Raw genomic sequence first — 17,078 nt, 5'->3', positions numbered from 1 at the left:
ATCATTAGGAGAGCAGCAGATTCTCAATGCCCAGGCTGGCCCCCACAGAGCCCGGTGTCTATTCTGGTGTCAATGGGTGAATGGCTCAGTTAACCTCATTAAAAATCACATAACACCAGGTTATAGCTCAACAGATTTAATTGGAAACACGCTAGCTTTCAGAGCGCCGCTCCTTCATCAGGTGGTTGTGGAGGACACAATTGTAAGGCACAGAATTTATAGCAAAAGTTTACAGTGTGATGTAACTGAAATTGTACATTGAAAAATACCTTGATTGTCTGTTGAGTCTTTCATCTGTTCAAATACCATGGTAGTTTCACTTCTTTCATGTGTAAATCACAAAACTTTTTCTAAAAAGTTGCATTCTCAGGTTAACTATAACAATTGGTGTTAGCTAGACAATATGTTGAAGGTGTTCTGTCTGTGCCATGATGTTTAGATTGATTCTAATCTTAAAAAGTGAGAAAGCTAGTGTGCTTCCAATTAAACCTGTTGGACTATAATCTGGTGTTGTGTGATTTTTAACTTTGTCCACCCCAGTCCAACACCGGCATCTCCAAATCAGTTAACCTCTGCCTTTTTCCTGGTGACTCCATTGAGCACGAGGATGTTCAGTGCCACCAGCTGGTGTCCCCTGGTAATGCAGTTGGAGTTCCCAACAATTAAAGGCGCCAATACTCTTTAATTAATTTTCATTGAGATTTAGGATGAGTTAGTATAGGCATAAATGATGAACACATGGCTTGTTCGTGCTTAGAACTTATCAAAGTATTCCTAGCATGCTAAAATTGGATAAATGAATTATTGAATTAGAATCATACAACACAGAACAAGGTCATTTACCTCTTGGGATCTGCTGACTCTTTTGTGAAGTTTTAGGCCTATCCCCATTCCTCAGTTATGTAAATTTGTCATCTTCAAATCAAATTGATTAGGTCATAGAGATGCACACCACAGAAACACAGTTCAGTCCAACTCATCCACGCCGACCGGATATCCTGACCTAATCTAATCCCATTTGCCAGCACTTGGCCCATATCCTTCTAAACACTTCCTATTCATATACCCATCCAGATGCCTTTTAACTGTTGTAATTGTACCAGCCTCCCCCACTTCCTCTGGCAGCTCATTCCATACACACACCACCTTCTGTGTGAAAACGTTGCCCCTTAGGTCCCTTTTAAGTTTTCCCCCCTCGCCCTAAACGCACGCCATCTAGCTCTAGAGTTCCCCACTCCAGGGAAAAGGCCTTGTCTATTTACCCTATCCATGCCCCTAATGATTTTACAAACCTCTATAAGCTTACCCCTAAAACTCTGACACTCCAGGTAAAACAAACTCCACCTATTCAGCTCTCCCTATAGCTCAAACCCTGGCAACATTCTTGTAAATCTTTTCCAAACTCTTTCAAGCTTGACAGATTCTTTCCTCTTTTGAAACTCTGTATTGAATCTGTTATCTTTGTGCTTTCAGTTTATGGATTTAAGGTCGCCATTGCATAAAAATTTTCTATGTCTCCCAGGAATCTATCATCAGACACCTTCATTTTGTGCCTTAATTATTTTTATTCATTTGGAGGAAACGTAATAACCTTTTTACCATTTCCAGTTCAAACTGAGTGTATTATCCAGCTCAGACTAGAAGTCTTAGTTTGATGAAGGGAAGAAGTTTTGAATTATCCAGGATTGATCCAACAGAACAGGAAGTGAGATTTCCTACCACTTCACTGGGGAACTCTGCTTCCAGTTATACTTGATCCACATTCCACTTTGATACCTTGATATTTATCCATTAATTCTGTTTGTCCACAGTAAAATGCTACTTTCAAAGATTGTGCTAAATCTCCTGGTAAATGTCTGCCTTAAATTGCCTCCCATCTTTTTCAGTTTTCTTGCTGTGGTTGGAATAGCTCTCAGGAATGGATGAAAAACTCCAAAATGAAGAACAGTTCGCTGAACAACTTCACCTATCCGTGCTCCTGTTATAATTCTTTCCCACAGAATATCACCAGCTTCAACTTTACCAAAGAAACTGGATTCTGTTTTGCCCCCACAAACCCGTTCGGTGTCACCCTGAAGGTAACGTTTCATCACTTTCATTGTTTGTCTGACTTGCCTCTGGTCCTTGGTTGGCGATGGTTTGAAATTTGAGCAGTTGTATTTGGAGAGCTTTGGGTGCAGGTAGTAGGGAGAGAGCAGCCTAGTCACTCCTGAACCCATGGAAATGTCCAGAGAGGGTTTAGTTTGATGGTAATTCCCTACTTGAGATGCAGACCGCGAACGTGATGCTTCTGGTACTGACTCTGATTCTTGATTCTCCAGAGCTGTAAGACTAACGTGTTCGATTGGATGAGGGAAAATATCTTGAGCATCATGATTGTCTCGATTGGTGTGAGTTTAGTGGAGGTAAGTCATTGGGGAGTGTGAACATCCCATGTTTGATTTGATTCTGTGGTTGCACCAAGGCTGCTGTCAGGCCTCCTGTCATATTCACAACTTATCATAGAGTCTGACTTGTTTTAATGTCTCAAAACAATAAAAAAAATGAAGGTAATGTGGACAGTTGGGATGAGTGGGATGGTTTGGGAGGTACAGGCAGAGATTGGGATAGATTGCTGAAAAAAAACCTCATTGTGTTTAGTTCCTGCAACTGCTCTGTCTCATTCTCCAATGCAACTGGTCCTGGACTCCTAGCCAGGCACAGAGCATGGCTTCCTCTCCTGATCTTCCTGCCAGGTGCCTGTGCTGTGACCCTCTGATGCTGTTTGCAGTTGTGTGACTGTTTCAGAATCAACCTTGCTTAAGCTTGGATTGATCATCACCTCATTGCAGTGTACTAGAGACTGGAGACATCCTCCTATGTCCTACCCCCAGTTGGGGTTTTGTTTGCAGGTGGCTCCAAGGGAATTGACCATGGACTGACAGGGTACATCGAACAAGTGAGCAAATTCAATGAAGATGGGAGGGCAAATGGGGGTGAAGATTCATAGAGGAAACCAAAATCCTGGTGAAAAAGGTGGGTTTTGGGAAATGAATGAGAAAATAATTCATGGAGTAAGTTCAAGCAACAGATTAAACTACAGAAACAGCCCAGTGCATCCTAACCTGGAACAACTGGAGAAAATCTCCCAGCATCATCCGAGTGGAGACTTCCTCCAGGAGTGTAGGGCCTGTTGGTTACTGAGTAAAAGCCTGAGGCCTGGGCTCCAGTTGCTGCTTGTGCTGCTTTTTCCTCCATTTTAGTCACCACGCTATACAGCATGGAAACAGACCCTTCAATCCAACCTGTCCATGCTGACCAGGTATTCAAACTAAACTAGTCCCATTTGCATGTATTTAGTTCATATCCCTCCAAACCTTTCCTATTCATGAACGTTGTAATTGGGCCCACATTAACCACTTCCTTAGGAAGTTCATTCCACATACAAACCAAACCCTATATTTCTAAAAATAAAAGTTTTGCCTTGTGGCCTTTTTAATATGCCCCCTAGTTTTTAACTCCCCCACCCTAGGGAAAAGACAATTGCTATTCACCTTATCTATACCCCTCATGATTTTACAAACTTTGATAAGGTCACCCCTTAACCTGCTATAGTCCTAGTGGGAAAAACAGTCCCAGTCTATCCACCCCTCCTTATAACTCAAACCCTCCGTTCCCTGGCAATATCCTGGTAAATCTTCTTGGAATCCTCTCCAGTTTAATAATATCATTCCAGTAACCAGGAGACCAGAACTGTAAACAATACTCCTAAAGAGGCCTCACCAACATCCTGTAAAACCTCAACATGACATTCCAACTTCTATATTCAAACATCTCACCAATCTACACAAGTGTGCTAAATGCCTCCTTAACCACCCTCTCTACCTGTGACACACATTTCAAAGAATATTGTACCTGAACCTCTAGGTCTCTCAGTTCTACAACACTACCCAGGTTGGGTCAAATCAAGGGGGAAACATTTTATTCTTGGCACTGAGAGGGGAAACTCCGAGTTAGGCCATAGCAGTCATGTGAACAAGCATGTGGGGTATATGAACATGTATTGCGTGGTGTTGAGAGCAGATTAATATTGTGTTTGTAACAGGTCCTGCACCCCCCAGAATAAAAGTTGTTGATACTTTTAAGTGCATTAATAGTGACTTTGGGTAAAACTGTTGGCAATATTGAACTGAGTTAATCCAACTAACTTTGGTTTGGTTCCATTTTTGCTCCCAGAGGTTTCCACATTGAATATTGGCCAAGGTAATTACCTCATGTGTGAATTTGTTTGTGCACAACCTAATTTCTGTACCTTAACTTATCACTGATCACATTTGACCAGTTTACTAATAATTGCTTAATTCATTCAGCATGAACGTCAACAGTATTTGACCCAGTGAGGTTTGGTGCATGTGAGACTCTGTACCCTAGTGAGAATTTCTGTGTGTGTTTTTGTGTGTATGTGTGTGTTTGTGAGAGAGAGGCACCTGTACCCCAGAGAAGGTCAGTGTGTGTGTGTGGGGGTACCATGCCCCAGAGAGGGTCAGTGTGTGTGTTTGGGACCGTACCCCAGGAAAGGTCAGTATGTGTGTGTTGGGGGGGAACCGTACCCCAGGAAAGGTCAGTGTGTGTGTGTTGGGGGTGGGGGGGGGGGAGAGAGGAGTGGGAGCCATACCCCTGGGAGGGTCAGTGTGTGTGGGATCAGCACCTTCAGGAGAGGAAAATAGATTGTTGCATAAGCACATGTTAAAATACATTAAATTGAGGATAATCAATCAGTAGGGAATTGACAGGTGGTGTGCAGATATAATCCTGTGCAGACAATTAATTTTGTCATGTGATGTGCTTTCTCTTTGAACTATTTTTCAATGCCATTTCCTTTCCTGCCTCGCTTCTAGTTTGGACTGCTTGTATTCTCCTTCATCCTGTGTTTACAGCAGTTTCAACCCTGCCTTGGAATCAGGCAGCCTCGGCATTTGGAAGTATCTGCAACTTCTTCCAATATTACAGTTCACGTGCAGGCAACAGCGGAGAAAACAAACACAGCAACTGAATTGTTTGCTGAAGAAGCACAGTCTCAGGGACAAGCAGAGAGATCAGAGGCAACAGCTGAATTATTCACTGAAACCACTCACTCCGAGGAACAGTGATAGTTGTTTATTCTTTCTTAATAACTGGGCAGATCAGTGGGTTCTTATGGCATTGAGGGAATGTTTTGTGAAGCAAACTGTATTCGACTGAATAAAAGGTGAGAGATGGTAGAAAGCCATGAGTGTAGATGTACTGAGCAATTTGATTGGATGAGAGCATCTCATTACAAAGTTACAAAAGTTCATTAATCAATGTCCAACGTTGCATTGCAGTATTTAGCATAAGGGTATTTGATCATTGGTTTATTTTGTTGGCAGTTGACAACAGTTGTTGTTCCTGCCCTGTTTGGGGAGGGGGTCAGATTGATTCTCTCTCCCTGAGGAACTGAGATAAGCAAATGGGAGAATGGACTGGAAAGTTCTCTGGAAGAGATACTATGATATTCTCAGTTCACATTACAGGTACTGCTTGAGTGAGTAAGACCAAATTGAAAATGAACCCTGGTGAGAAGTCAGGAGTTGGGGGACTGGGGTTAACATCACTCATTCAGAAATAGTAATCGCATTTCCAGTTTTTGTATCCTGTCTTACTGGAAGAATTACTCTCGAGTTTCCACTTGAATAAATGGGACAGACTACACAGGGAGCTGTGTCCTAGAAGCATCGTCACCATAACCCTTTAGCCTTGAAAGTGGATATGGAGAATGACCATGTGTACATAGCTGCTCACTGCCTCTGTGTCTCTGATTTCAGGATGGGATTGTTTATGGGAACAGTGCTGAATGTCACCCACTGGTGTCTGTATGGAGTGGTTCTCTCTCTATTGGTTTGTGCCATTCTATTGGGCAGTAGGAAACCAAATTATTCACATTGACTTTCTTTTCCCTACAGCTTTTTGCAATGACGTTATCGATGTTATTGTGTAGAAATATCGACCCAGATTACGACAAACTCATTCGTTTTCAGTAACAACGAGGCTGGTGGGTTGCTCTGGAACAAAGGAAATCCTGTCTTTTATTCTTGGTTTATAACTTCCTATAGTAACTTTGCTTTCGGTTTGTGTTTAATCCTTTTTGTGGATTACAACTGGGACTGGGATCACCACATCAGCTATCGAACCATTTCGAGGAGCATTCATTATTCAGTGTTGACACATGATTGTAGAAATCACCTGTTACTGGAGAAATGACATCACCCAATACCAACCTCAATCCAACTCATTTTACCCAAAACCTAATTCAATCAATTCAGCCAGGACCCCAAAACAGAATATAACAAGCTTATATCAAAAAGCATTGTCTATATTGGAGAGCTGTCAAAAATGCAAAGAGTAAACCATGGCCTTATTTAAGGAATCATACCGTCTGCATGAAAATATCGGTTTCTTCACAAAATTGGTTGAATAGACATTGGATAATGGAAACACAAATCAGCAGAATCTATTTTTGAATAATTTTATGTGGATTAATTTTGAGGTTTATTTTGATGTCCGCTGCATGACTTATTTGAATGTGTTTATTCTATACCAGTGCATCAGTGTAACCAAGTGGCCAAGGTACTTTCTGGAATTATTGACTCTGATTTATTGTGAGGGCATGTGTATAGAGGCTGTTCCTGTATGACCACATACTCCAGACTCATCTCAAAGATTTCATGTAAATACGTTGTCCAAAATGCTTCTGAATTGTGCAAACAAAGGAGAACTTGGGTGTAAAGTTGACTGATCTGAGCATATTTGATATGAAGGATTTTACAGTTTGCCTCAACTTCAGTGGAGAATGAGGAAAAGCAGGACCCTCATCACTTTCCTGTATCTACTGCTGGCAAATGTATGTGCAGTTGTCTGTGAAGTTAGGAACAGGCTTGTTATGATGCATCTTATGGGTGAACATCCATCAACATTTTTCTACCTGTGCTTAAACCTGAATTGTACCAAGTACTTGGCGAGTGAGTATTCATTAATCAGTACAGAGTAACATTCGGCTTCAGAAATGAAACAAATATGCTTTAGACAAAACTCTCCAACCTGAATCTGTGTTTAGGGAGCCTGCAGTTTTATATGAACAATGTGAAAACCCAACTTAGCCCCATCTCATTGTCCCCTCTCAATTTCCCACTCCAGCCCCTAACCAATCAAAACCTTGGTTCAGATTCCATGATTGATCTTCTAACTTTTTCATCAGATGGTGGACAACTGATAGGGCTACAGTGTCCAGGAAATCCTCTCGCACAAGTTAAGGGGAGGTTTTCAGCTGCAGCTGACTCAACATCTGGAAGAATAACTACATTTCACCTGGGTTCTGACTGCACGTTATCCAACATCTTGTGTTTTGTTTCCAACATTCTTTCTAACTTGTCAATCCTGTATTACAATTAATGAATTCATGGCAGTATTAATCCTTCTTAGCAAGATAGAGATCATATTTAATCTTGCAAGCCCAAAGGCAAGTCTACATTGGTTGTAATTCTGCGATTGGGCAGCACTTGCTGAGATAATAGATGGTGCTGTTGGGTGCAATCCAACCAATTTAAGATAATCAGTCAAGCTCATATAGTGAGAGTGTAAATGATAGACATTCACACACACGGAGTTGTTCAAGTCTTGCACTTATGCAGGAGTATGAGGACCCTATAGTTTCTTCTGACTTTCTCCATGGCAATATCTCAGCCAGTTATGTTCAATTTGCAAATCAATCAGCACCATGTTCTTTAGTTTAAATTATCATTTTGCATTTGTTCTAATGAGTCCAAAATGGGAACATGTTTCACTCTTCAGAAGTATTTCAGTTCTGTCTACCATGTGACCATGTATAGAACTTCTTTTAATGGTCAGTTAAAGTCAGTAATGCCTGTGGTTTAGTTGAGCTGTGAATGCTGAAGACTTGTTATTGTTCTTGACTCCACGATTCTATCATTCATTTCAACAAAACAAACCTGCTTTATTCCCAAGGGGGGGGGGGGGGGGGGAAGTGATAGCAGACACCACTGCCAACCATAGCAAGCACAAATCACCAAATACTAGAATAGCTTGATGGATTTATCAGTATATTTCTGTATAAACCTCCCAGGACCCTATTCTGATCTGTTTTTATCTTTTTAATAAAACTTTCAACCAATGTTTGGGCTTTATACTTTGTTTCCTTTTTTTAAATTGAAATCATGAACAGCAATTACAAAGTGCTGTCCAAGGAGACTGAGTTATCTAATCCCTGATCTGGGTTCAATCACCTCTCAGCCATCTTATCAAGAGAGAGGGGACTACTATAATTCAATCTCATCCCTTATCAATGTATTTGTACCAGAGGTGTAGCGGTGATGGGCAAGGATTGCATTGCGCTTCAGTATGATTCTCTATAACATTAGCATCTTAACGTACAGCATTTGCTTGAAGATTAACCATCTGGGTAATCTTTGAGCCGGGTGTGGAAGATTCATGATAATGTTCGTGCCTAACCCAGCGACCAAAGGGAGTGCAAGGCACATCAGGTTGGAATGTCTGCCCAGATACATCGAAGCAGGGAGGATGTGTGTGAGGTAGCGTGAGCTGATGCTCTGGGATAAGGAAGCAGTTAGAATTTAAAACTTGCTGCTCCAGGGTCTGTTGCGGGCGAATCCACACACAGCTTTCAAAGAGGAATTAGATAAATGGCTGAAGGGAAAAAGAAATTTAAAACGTTGGGGAGGTGAACAGGCTGATGAGTGACATTAATGGAGCTGTTCTTGCTGTGAGCCACGTGAATGTGGATAAGCTTCTCCTGTTCTTAGAGACTGCATGATCAAGGCTCTGCAGCAATTCAGTCAATGGTGAAAAATGGTGGTGTCATTTGTTTAATAAAGGCTTCAGATTTTTTGTATTTTTTTCTCAGAATAAAAGTGAATCTGGTTTGTCACTGGCCACCCGGGTGTTTTCCTATCTTCCTGGTGGTGGAATTTGAATAAAGATTCGTGCACTTTGTGTCTTGCACTGTGTCTCACACCTGCACACACACACCATGCGTGCTGGGGAAAAAATAAGCACTACCGCACTTAGGTGGTAGTGTGGGGGTTTAAAAAAATAAAATAAAAATAAGAGAAAAAAAGAAAAAATAAATAAAAGTGAATCTGGTCCAAGCAGAGCTAAACGTTAACCTTTTACCCCAGCACTCTGCATAGCATTTAATTAGAGGGCAGCAGGGAAATTCACAGCTGACCCTACAGGAACCTGTGTGGGAGAGCTCACAGCACAGGAACAGATAAGTGCATAGTTTTTAAACTGTAACCTTGCTGTAAGTCTACAGTAGTGGGTAGAGTGGGTTGTTTCTTTATTGAGATCTGTCTATTGATTAAATTTTAAAAGTATAAACCATAAGTACTACAGTAGCCTGGAGCAGTGTTTTTTTTAAAAGCAGTTATACACTGCTATTTTCTGGGTCTGTAGATTGTGAAGGAGCAAAGATGGCCTTTAGTAGAGTGATATGCTCTTCCTGTTGGATGTGGGAGTTTGGGAAGAGTTTCCATGTCAGGTGATGATTTATGTTTACAGGAAGTGTCTTTTGTTGCGAATCCTATCAGATCATGGAATAATTGGAGTGGAGGTTAGAGATAATGTGGAATTTACGAGAGTTAGGGTGTGTGATGGATGGCAGTAAGAGGAAGGGAGAAAAGCCACAGATGCAGTCAGGTAGATGGTTAACTCCAGGAAGGGGAGGCAGGTAGTGTAGGAGTCTTCTGTGGCTACCCCCATCTCAAACAAGTATGTTGTTTTGAAGCATTCAGGGGGTGATAGACCCTCAGGGGAGTGTAGCAGGAACAGCCAACTTTCTGATATCGAGACTGGCTCTAATGTAAAGAGGGGTGCATTGGGTTCTGAGCATTCGATTGTGATAGGACTTTCTAGTCAGGGGCACAGACTGACGTTTCTGTGGCCAGCAGCAAAAAATCAGAATGCTGTGTTGCCTCCTTGGTGCCAGGATCAAGGATGTCTCAGAGAGGGTGCAGAATGTTCTCCAGGGAGAGAGGGGCCAGCAGGAGGTTGTCATTCACATTAGAACTAACAACATAGGAGGGGAAAAGGACAAGGTTCTGAAGGGAGAATATAGAAAATTAAGCAGGAATTTAAAACTGAGGTCCTTGAGGGTAGTAATATCTGGATCTGGTGCTATGATCTGAGGAGGGTAGGAATAGGAGGATAGAGCAGTTGAATATGTGGCTGAGGAGCTGGTGCAGGGGAGAACGATTCACATTTTTGGATCATTGAAATCTCTTCTGGGGTAGAGTCACCTATATGAGAAGGACAGATTGCTGAATTGGAAGGGAACGAATATACTGGCAGGGAGATTTGCTAGAGCTGCTCAGGAGGGTTTAAAGCTGGGGTTGGGGGGTGGGGAGATACTGAGGAAAGAGAACAATCTATCACTGGTACAGTTAGGAAAGGGAACAAATCAGAGAGTCAGGGATGGGCAGGAACAAAGCAGAGAACAAGGTGGGACTAATAAAATTAAACTGCATTTATTTCAATGCAAGGGGCCTAACAGGGAAGACAGATGAACTCAGGGCATGGTTAGGAACATGGGACTGGGATATCATAGCAATTACGGAAACATGGCTCAGGGATGGGCAGGACTGGCAGCTTAATGTTCCAGGATACAAATGCTACAGGAAGGATAGAAAGGGAGGTGAGAAAGTAGTGGAGAGGTGTTTTTAATATGGGATAGGATTACAGCTGTGCTGAGGGAGGATATTCCTGGAAATACATCCTGAGAAATTATTTGGGTGGAACAGAGAAATAAGAAAGGGATGATCATCTCATTGGGATTGTATTATAGATCCCTTAATAGTCAGAGGGAAACTGAGAAACAAATTTGTAACAAGATTTCAGTTATCTGTAAGAATAATAGGGTGGTCATGTAGGGGATTTTAACTTTCCAAACAAAGACTGGGACTGACGGTGTTGAGGGTTTAGATAGAGAGGAATTTGTTAAGTGTGTACAAGAAAATTTTCTGTTTTAGTATGTGGATACCTACTAGAGAAGGTCAAGTTTTGCACCTACTCTTGGGAAATAAGGCAGGGCAGGTGACTGAGGTGTCAGTGGGGGAACAGTTTGGGGCCAGTAACCATAATTCTATTAATTTTAGAATAGTGATGGAAAAGGATAGACCAGATCTAAAAGTTGAAGTTCTAAATTGGAGGAAGGCTAATTTTGATGGTGCTAGGCAAGAACTTTCAAAAGCTGATTGGGGGCAGATGTTCGTAGGTAAAGGGACGGCTGGAAAATGGGAAGCCTTCAGGAATGAAACGAGAGCCCAGAGCCAGTATGTTCCTGGTATGGTGAAAGGAAAGGCTGGGAGGTATAGGGAATGCTGGATGACTAGAAGAAATTAAGGTTTCAGTTAAGAAAAAGAGGGAAGCATATGTTAGGTACAGACAGCAGAGATTGAGTGAATCCTTAGAGTATGTAAGCAGTAGAGTATACTTAAGAGGAAATCAGAAGGGCAATAAGGGGACATGAGATAGCTTTGTCAAATAGAATTAAGGAGAATCCAAAGGGTTTTTATAAATACTTCAAAAGGGTAACTAGGGAGAGAATAGGACCCCTCAAAGATCAGCAAGGCAGCCTATGTGCGGAGTCACAGGAGATGGGGGAGATACTAAATGAATATTTTGCATCAGTGTTTACTGTGGAAAAGGACATGGAAGATATGGAATGTAGGGATGGTGACATTTTGAAAAATATTCACATTACAGAGGAGGAAGTGCTGGATGTCTCGAAACACATAAGATGGATAAATCTGCACAACCTGATCAGGTGTACTCTAGGATCCTGGGGGAAGCTATGGAAGTGATTGCTGGGTTCCTTGCTTGAGATATTTGTATCATCAATAGTCATAGGTGAGGTGCTGGAAGACTGGAGGTTGTCTGACTTGGCATTACTATTTAAGAAAGGTGGTAAGGAAAAGCCAGGGAACTATTGACCAGTGAGCATGACATTGGAGGTGGGCAAGTTGTTGAAGAGAATCCTGAGGAACAGGATTTGCATGTATTTGGGAAGGCAAGGACTGATTAGGGACAGTCAACATGGCTTTGTGCGTGGGAAATCATGTCTCATGAACTTGATTTGAGTTTTTTGAAGTAGTAATGAAAAGGATTGATGAAAGTAGAGTAGTTTAATTCAGATGGAGTTTAATTCAGATAAATGTGAGGTGCTGCATTTTGGGAAAGCAAATCGGGGCAGGACTTATACACTTAATGGTAAGGTCCTGGGAAGTGTTGCTGAACAAAGAGACCTTTGAGTGCAGGTTCATAGCTCCTTGAAAGTGGTGTTGCAGGTCGATAGGATAGTGAAGGTGGCGTTTGGTATGCTTTCCTTTATTGGACAGAGCATGAGTATACAATTTGGGAGGTCATGTGGCTGTATAGGATGTTGGGGAGGCCACTTTTGGAATATTGCGTGCAATTCTGGTCTCCATCCTAACAGAAGGGTGTTGTGAAACTTGAAAGGGTTCAGAAAAGATTTACAAGGATGTTGCCAGGATTGGAGGATTTGAGCTCGGCTGAACAGGCTGGGGCTGTTTTCCCTGGAGCATCGGAGGCTGAGGGGTGACCTTTATAGAGGTTTATAAAATCATGAGGAGCATGGATAGGGTAAACAGACATTGACGTCTCAGTAGGAACAGTGTATTATTGAGAGGGACAATGTCAGCAGATATTTTGAAACATCATCTCCCATAATTTCACCTCCAAACAACTCACCATCATGACTTGGAAATATACAGCTGTTCCTTCAGTCACTGAATCAAAATCCTGGAATGACCAATATTATGGAAGAGATAAAACCCGCTCACAATATATTAAGAGGATCACATGGACTCTAACTTTCTCTTGTTTTAAAGGCAAGTGCCAGGCATTGCTTTCTGGATGAAATTTGATTTGTCAAACTACCAGTCTTGAAGCAAAACACACTTTATTCATACACTATAGTTAAAATACAACAAAAGAAAGACAGAATTGGAATAACCTAACTCTATTGGAAAACTTAGAATAATAAATTACTTAATGAAAAAACAGTAACTGTTCCAATATAGTTACATCCCATAAACACACCCTTGGCAAAGACAATTTTTGTAAAAGAGATTGTCTCACTTGCAATTCTCCAGTCCAGGAGGAAACACATCAAGAAAGGGAGTAGCAGTGAGAGATGTACTGCAGCTTCAAGACTCCAGCAATTGCTACTGAAAATCTACAAGTAAATACCTTGGTTCTGTGGGAGCTCAACCCCACCCATTCAGGCTGCTTCTATTGTTCCAACTTAAAAAGAACCCAAGGCCTCACAAATGGTTTACTTTATTAGCTCTGAGTGGATCAATCAGCACTTCTATCTCAACCCTTTTTAAAAAAGGACAAATTACACTTCTTAAAGCCATAGTATCATCACACCTCCTTAACAGAACTGTGGGTATATATTAGGGCAGATCAACTCCAGTAGTTCAACAAGGCAGCTTACCACCTCTTTCTCAAGGCAACTAGCAGACAGTGATGCTCATATCCTACAAGTGAATAAATAAAAAGCTTATATAAAATTGATAAACGGCTTAAGCGTGTGCAATATCTGTCAATAGATTCACTTTGACGCAGAAAAAGACATTAAGAATTATACTGAGCTTTTAATGAAGCTTGCTGCAGCTGCTGCTACACTTTGAAAAAGGGTGAAGCACTTTGTACTACACAGTTCTTGCTGGTGATGTTTGGCCTTCCTTTTCGTAGGGGTGAAGGCTTAACGTGGGATGACACAGTTCTGATGAAGTGTATGACTGTCAGGAGGTGATTCACAGCTTTGAAATGTATTAGCTGACATTGAGAAGTGCTGAGACCCAGGTGTAACAGATTGATACAAGTACTCACATGAAACCTCACTACATAATTCAGTTCATTTAACACCTGTGGCTCTGTTTGAGGAACACGTCTTGTGTGTCACAAATTGTCTGAACAGGACAAAAGAAGTTTTGAAGCTGCAAGAAGATGTAGGAGTGAATGTTAAGCATGTGAGTTCTCACTACGGGTTTAACTCTTCCATTTGCCTTGGAGTTATGGTGTTATATTGCTCTATGTGTTGTAATTTAGATCAAATGAAGATACAATGTACTGGACAGGCACAACTATAACAGAACTATAACTATAACTATAACCATAACTATAACTAAACCAGTGATTTATGATCAGATTGAGTTGCCTGAAAGAGTGGTGGAAACAGATTCAGTGATCACTTTCAAAAGAGATTGGTTATGCAAGGACTCAAAACAAACGTAATGTCTTCCTGTTTGAGAAATTCTGGGATATTTGAATACAAGAACATAAAACTTTCAAACTGTTCTATCGTTCATTGAAGTCATGACTGAAAGTTTTTAATGTGCTCAGACACCTTTATCATGAAGTGAATTCTAATAATTTCCCAGCAACAGATTGTAAGCTACTTAGTTCATAATTCCTTGGTTGATATCTGCCACTTTTCTTCAACAGCATTGTGACTTGTACAACTTTCCAACCTAAAGGGACTTCCCAAAATCAAGTGAACCTTGGATAATTATAACACATCCATGTTGTTCTCACCTATTTTTTAAACCCCAAGACTGAATTGATAAATTAACTTTTGTTGTTACTTGACAATCCTGAAGCAATAGTAGTGCAATTATTTTCGAGCAGAGAGATTCATTGAGTGTTGTTACCGAGGAAACATCAAACAATGGGGTACAATCATTTTGTAACTCTGATCTTAATGAGTCATTTCATTAAGATAATCTTGAAAATCATAATAGAAAAAGTAATAACACATTTGGAGCAGAGATTAATGAAACTGGATTTGGACCTGGAATAAAGAAGAACAGAGGAACTATTTAATTTGAGAATGATCTTTGGTAAATACCTGGAACAAAAATATGAGAATATGTTTTGTAGACAACAATGTATTTGGTGATATTTATCACTGTTATGGACAAGAATACACCCTCCCAAAACATTTCAGGAAAGTAGCCCAGACCCTAACTTTACTAGTTGTTCAAAGCAGGTATAATATGGATATTCCAGGAGGGATGCAGCTGGCCAAACCACTTAGTTCTAAACAACCATAGTGTTAAAGGTTTAGATGGAGAGGAATTTCTTAAGTGTGTACAAGACAATTTTCTGATTCAGTGTGAGGATGTACCTACTAGAGAAGGTGCAAAACTTGACCTACTTTTGGGAAATAAGGCTGGGCATGTGACTGAGGTGTCAATGGGGGAGCACTTTGGGGCCAGCGACCATAATTCTATTCGTTTTAAAATAGTGATGGAAAACGAAAGACCAGATCTAAAAGTTGAAGTTCTAAATTGGAGAAAGGCCAATTTTGACAGCATTAGGCAAGAACTTTCAAAAGCTGATTGGAGGCAGATGTTCGCAGATAAAGGGACTGCTGGAAAATGGGAAGCCTTCAGAAATGAGATAACAAGAATCCAGAGAAAGCATATTCCTGTCAGGGTGAAAGGGAAGGCTGGTAGGTATAGGGAAAGCTGGATGACTAAAGAAATTGAGGGTTTGGTTAAGAAAAAGGAAGCATATGTCAGGTATAGACAGGCTAGATCGGGTGAATCCTTAGAAGAGTATAAAGGAAGTAGGAGTATACTTAAGAGGGCAAAACGGGGACATGAGATAGCGTTGGCAAATACAATTAAGGAGAATCCAAAGGGTTTTTACAAATACATTAAGGACAAAATGGTAACCAGGGAGAGAATAGGGCCCCTCAAAGATCAGCAAGGCAGCCTTTGTATAGAGCCACAGAAAATGGGGAGATACTAAATGAATATTTTGCATCAGTATTTACTGTGGAAAAGGATATGGAAGATATAGACTGTAGGGAAATAGATGGTGACATTTTGCAAAATGTCCAGATTTCAGAGGAGGAAGTGCTGGATGTCTTAAAACGGTTAAAAGGTGGATAAATCCCTAGGACCTGATCAGGTGTACAGAGAACTCTGTGGGAAGCTAGAGAAGTGATTGCTGGGCCTTTTGCTGAGATATTTGTATCATCGATAGTCACAGGTGAGGTGCCGAAAGACTGGAGGTTGGCAAACGTGGTGCCACTGTTTAAGAAGGGTGGTAAAGACAAGCCAGGGAACTATAGACTGGTGAGCCTGACCTCGGTGATGGGCAAGTTGTTGGAGGGAATCCTGAGGGACAGGATGTACATGTATTTGGAAAGGCAAGGACTGATTTGGGATAGTCAGCATGGTTTTGTGCATGGGAAATCTTGTCTCACAAACGTGATTGAGTTTTTTGAAGAAGTAACAAAGAAAATTGAAGAGGGCAGAGCAGTAGTTGTGATCTATATGGACTTCAGTAAGGCATTCGACAAGATATCTGGTCAGCATGGACGGGTTGGACCGAAGGGTCTGTTTCCGTGCTGTACATCTCTATGACTCTATAAACAAAACAGAAGTTGTTTACAAGATTACTGAATGAAACACAAACAGAAGAACAGAACACAGAATAACTTAATCTTTCCAAAAATGCACCAGATCATCCCAACCTAATGATGCTGTTCCAAATACTTGGAATAATCCCCATAAACTCCCCTCAGTACAAAAGGTTAAATCAAACCTGGGGTCATACAGGAGAGAAGTCAAAGAGAGAGTACCAGCCTGGACCTGCTTCTTTGGGTCCAACAGGTTTTTCCACACTCTGCTAAAACCAAACCAAACCATAGAAAACCTTGAGCTGGGAGAACTGGACACTCCCCTTTCACTGTACATGTTCTTTTTACTTGAAAGCCTTCTACCTGAGACAGTATCCAATAGCTATTATCAAATTGGCCCTAAACCCCTTGAAACTTAAAAGACACAGATTCTGAAGAGTTTACGACCTCTCTGAAAAAAACCAAGCACAACATAACCATTGTTAAAGGAGCAGCTTCATCACAATCACCAAATACTAATAGACAAGTCACTGAAGTGTGATATTGAGAATAAAGCTGAGGGATCTATGCAGAGTTTATATTGGATTCA

General features: G+C 41.0%; 1 protein-coding gene across 4 annotated transcripts in view; it reads left to right on the top strand.

The window, feature by feature from the left end:
- LOC122542379 (leukocyte antigen CD37-like) overlaps positions 1 to 9,024 on the top strand; it is a 32,124-nt gene extending 23,100 nt beyond the window's left edge. For 2 of the 4 annotated variants that reach the window (XM_087978156.1, XM_087978157.1), the window contains exons 7-9: positions 1,887 to 2,078; positions 2,322 to 2,405; positions 4,878 to 5,944. In XM_087978156.1, the coding sequence (XP_087834282.1) occupies positions 1,887 to 2,078; positions 2,322 to 2,405; positions 4,878 to 5,129 (528 nt within the window). In that variant the 3' untranslated portion in view covers positions 5,130 to 5,944. The other 2 variants (XM_087978158.1, XM_087978159.1) reach the window with 2 other exon arrangements.
- Positions 9,025 to 17,078: the final 8,054 nt, after the last annotated feature.

Source organism: Chiloscyllium plagiosum, unplaced genomic scaffold, assembly GCF_037043375.1.
Source record: "Chiloscyllium plagiosum isolate Xiang-an unplaced genomic scaffold, Cpla_swu_hap1 HiC_scaffold_33, whole genome shotgun sequence".
Classification (NCBI taxonomy): Eukaryota; Metazoa; Chordata; class Chondrichthyes; order Orectolobiformes; family Hemiscylliidae; genus Chiloscyllium; species Chiloscyllium plagiosum.
The sequence above is the reverse complement of the archived record's forward strand: the minus strand, read 5'-3'. Positions and strand labels throughout refer to the sequence as shown.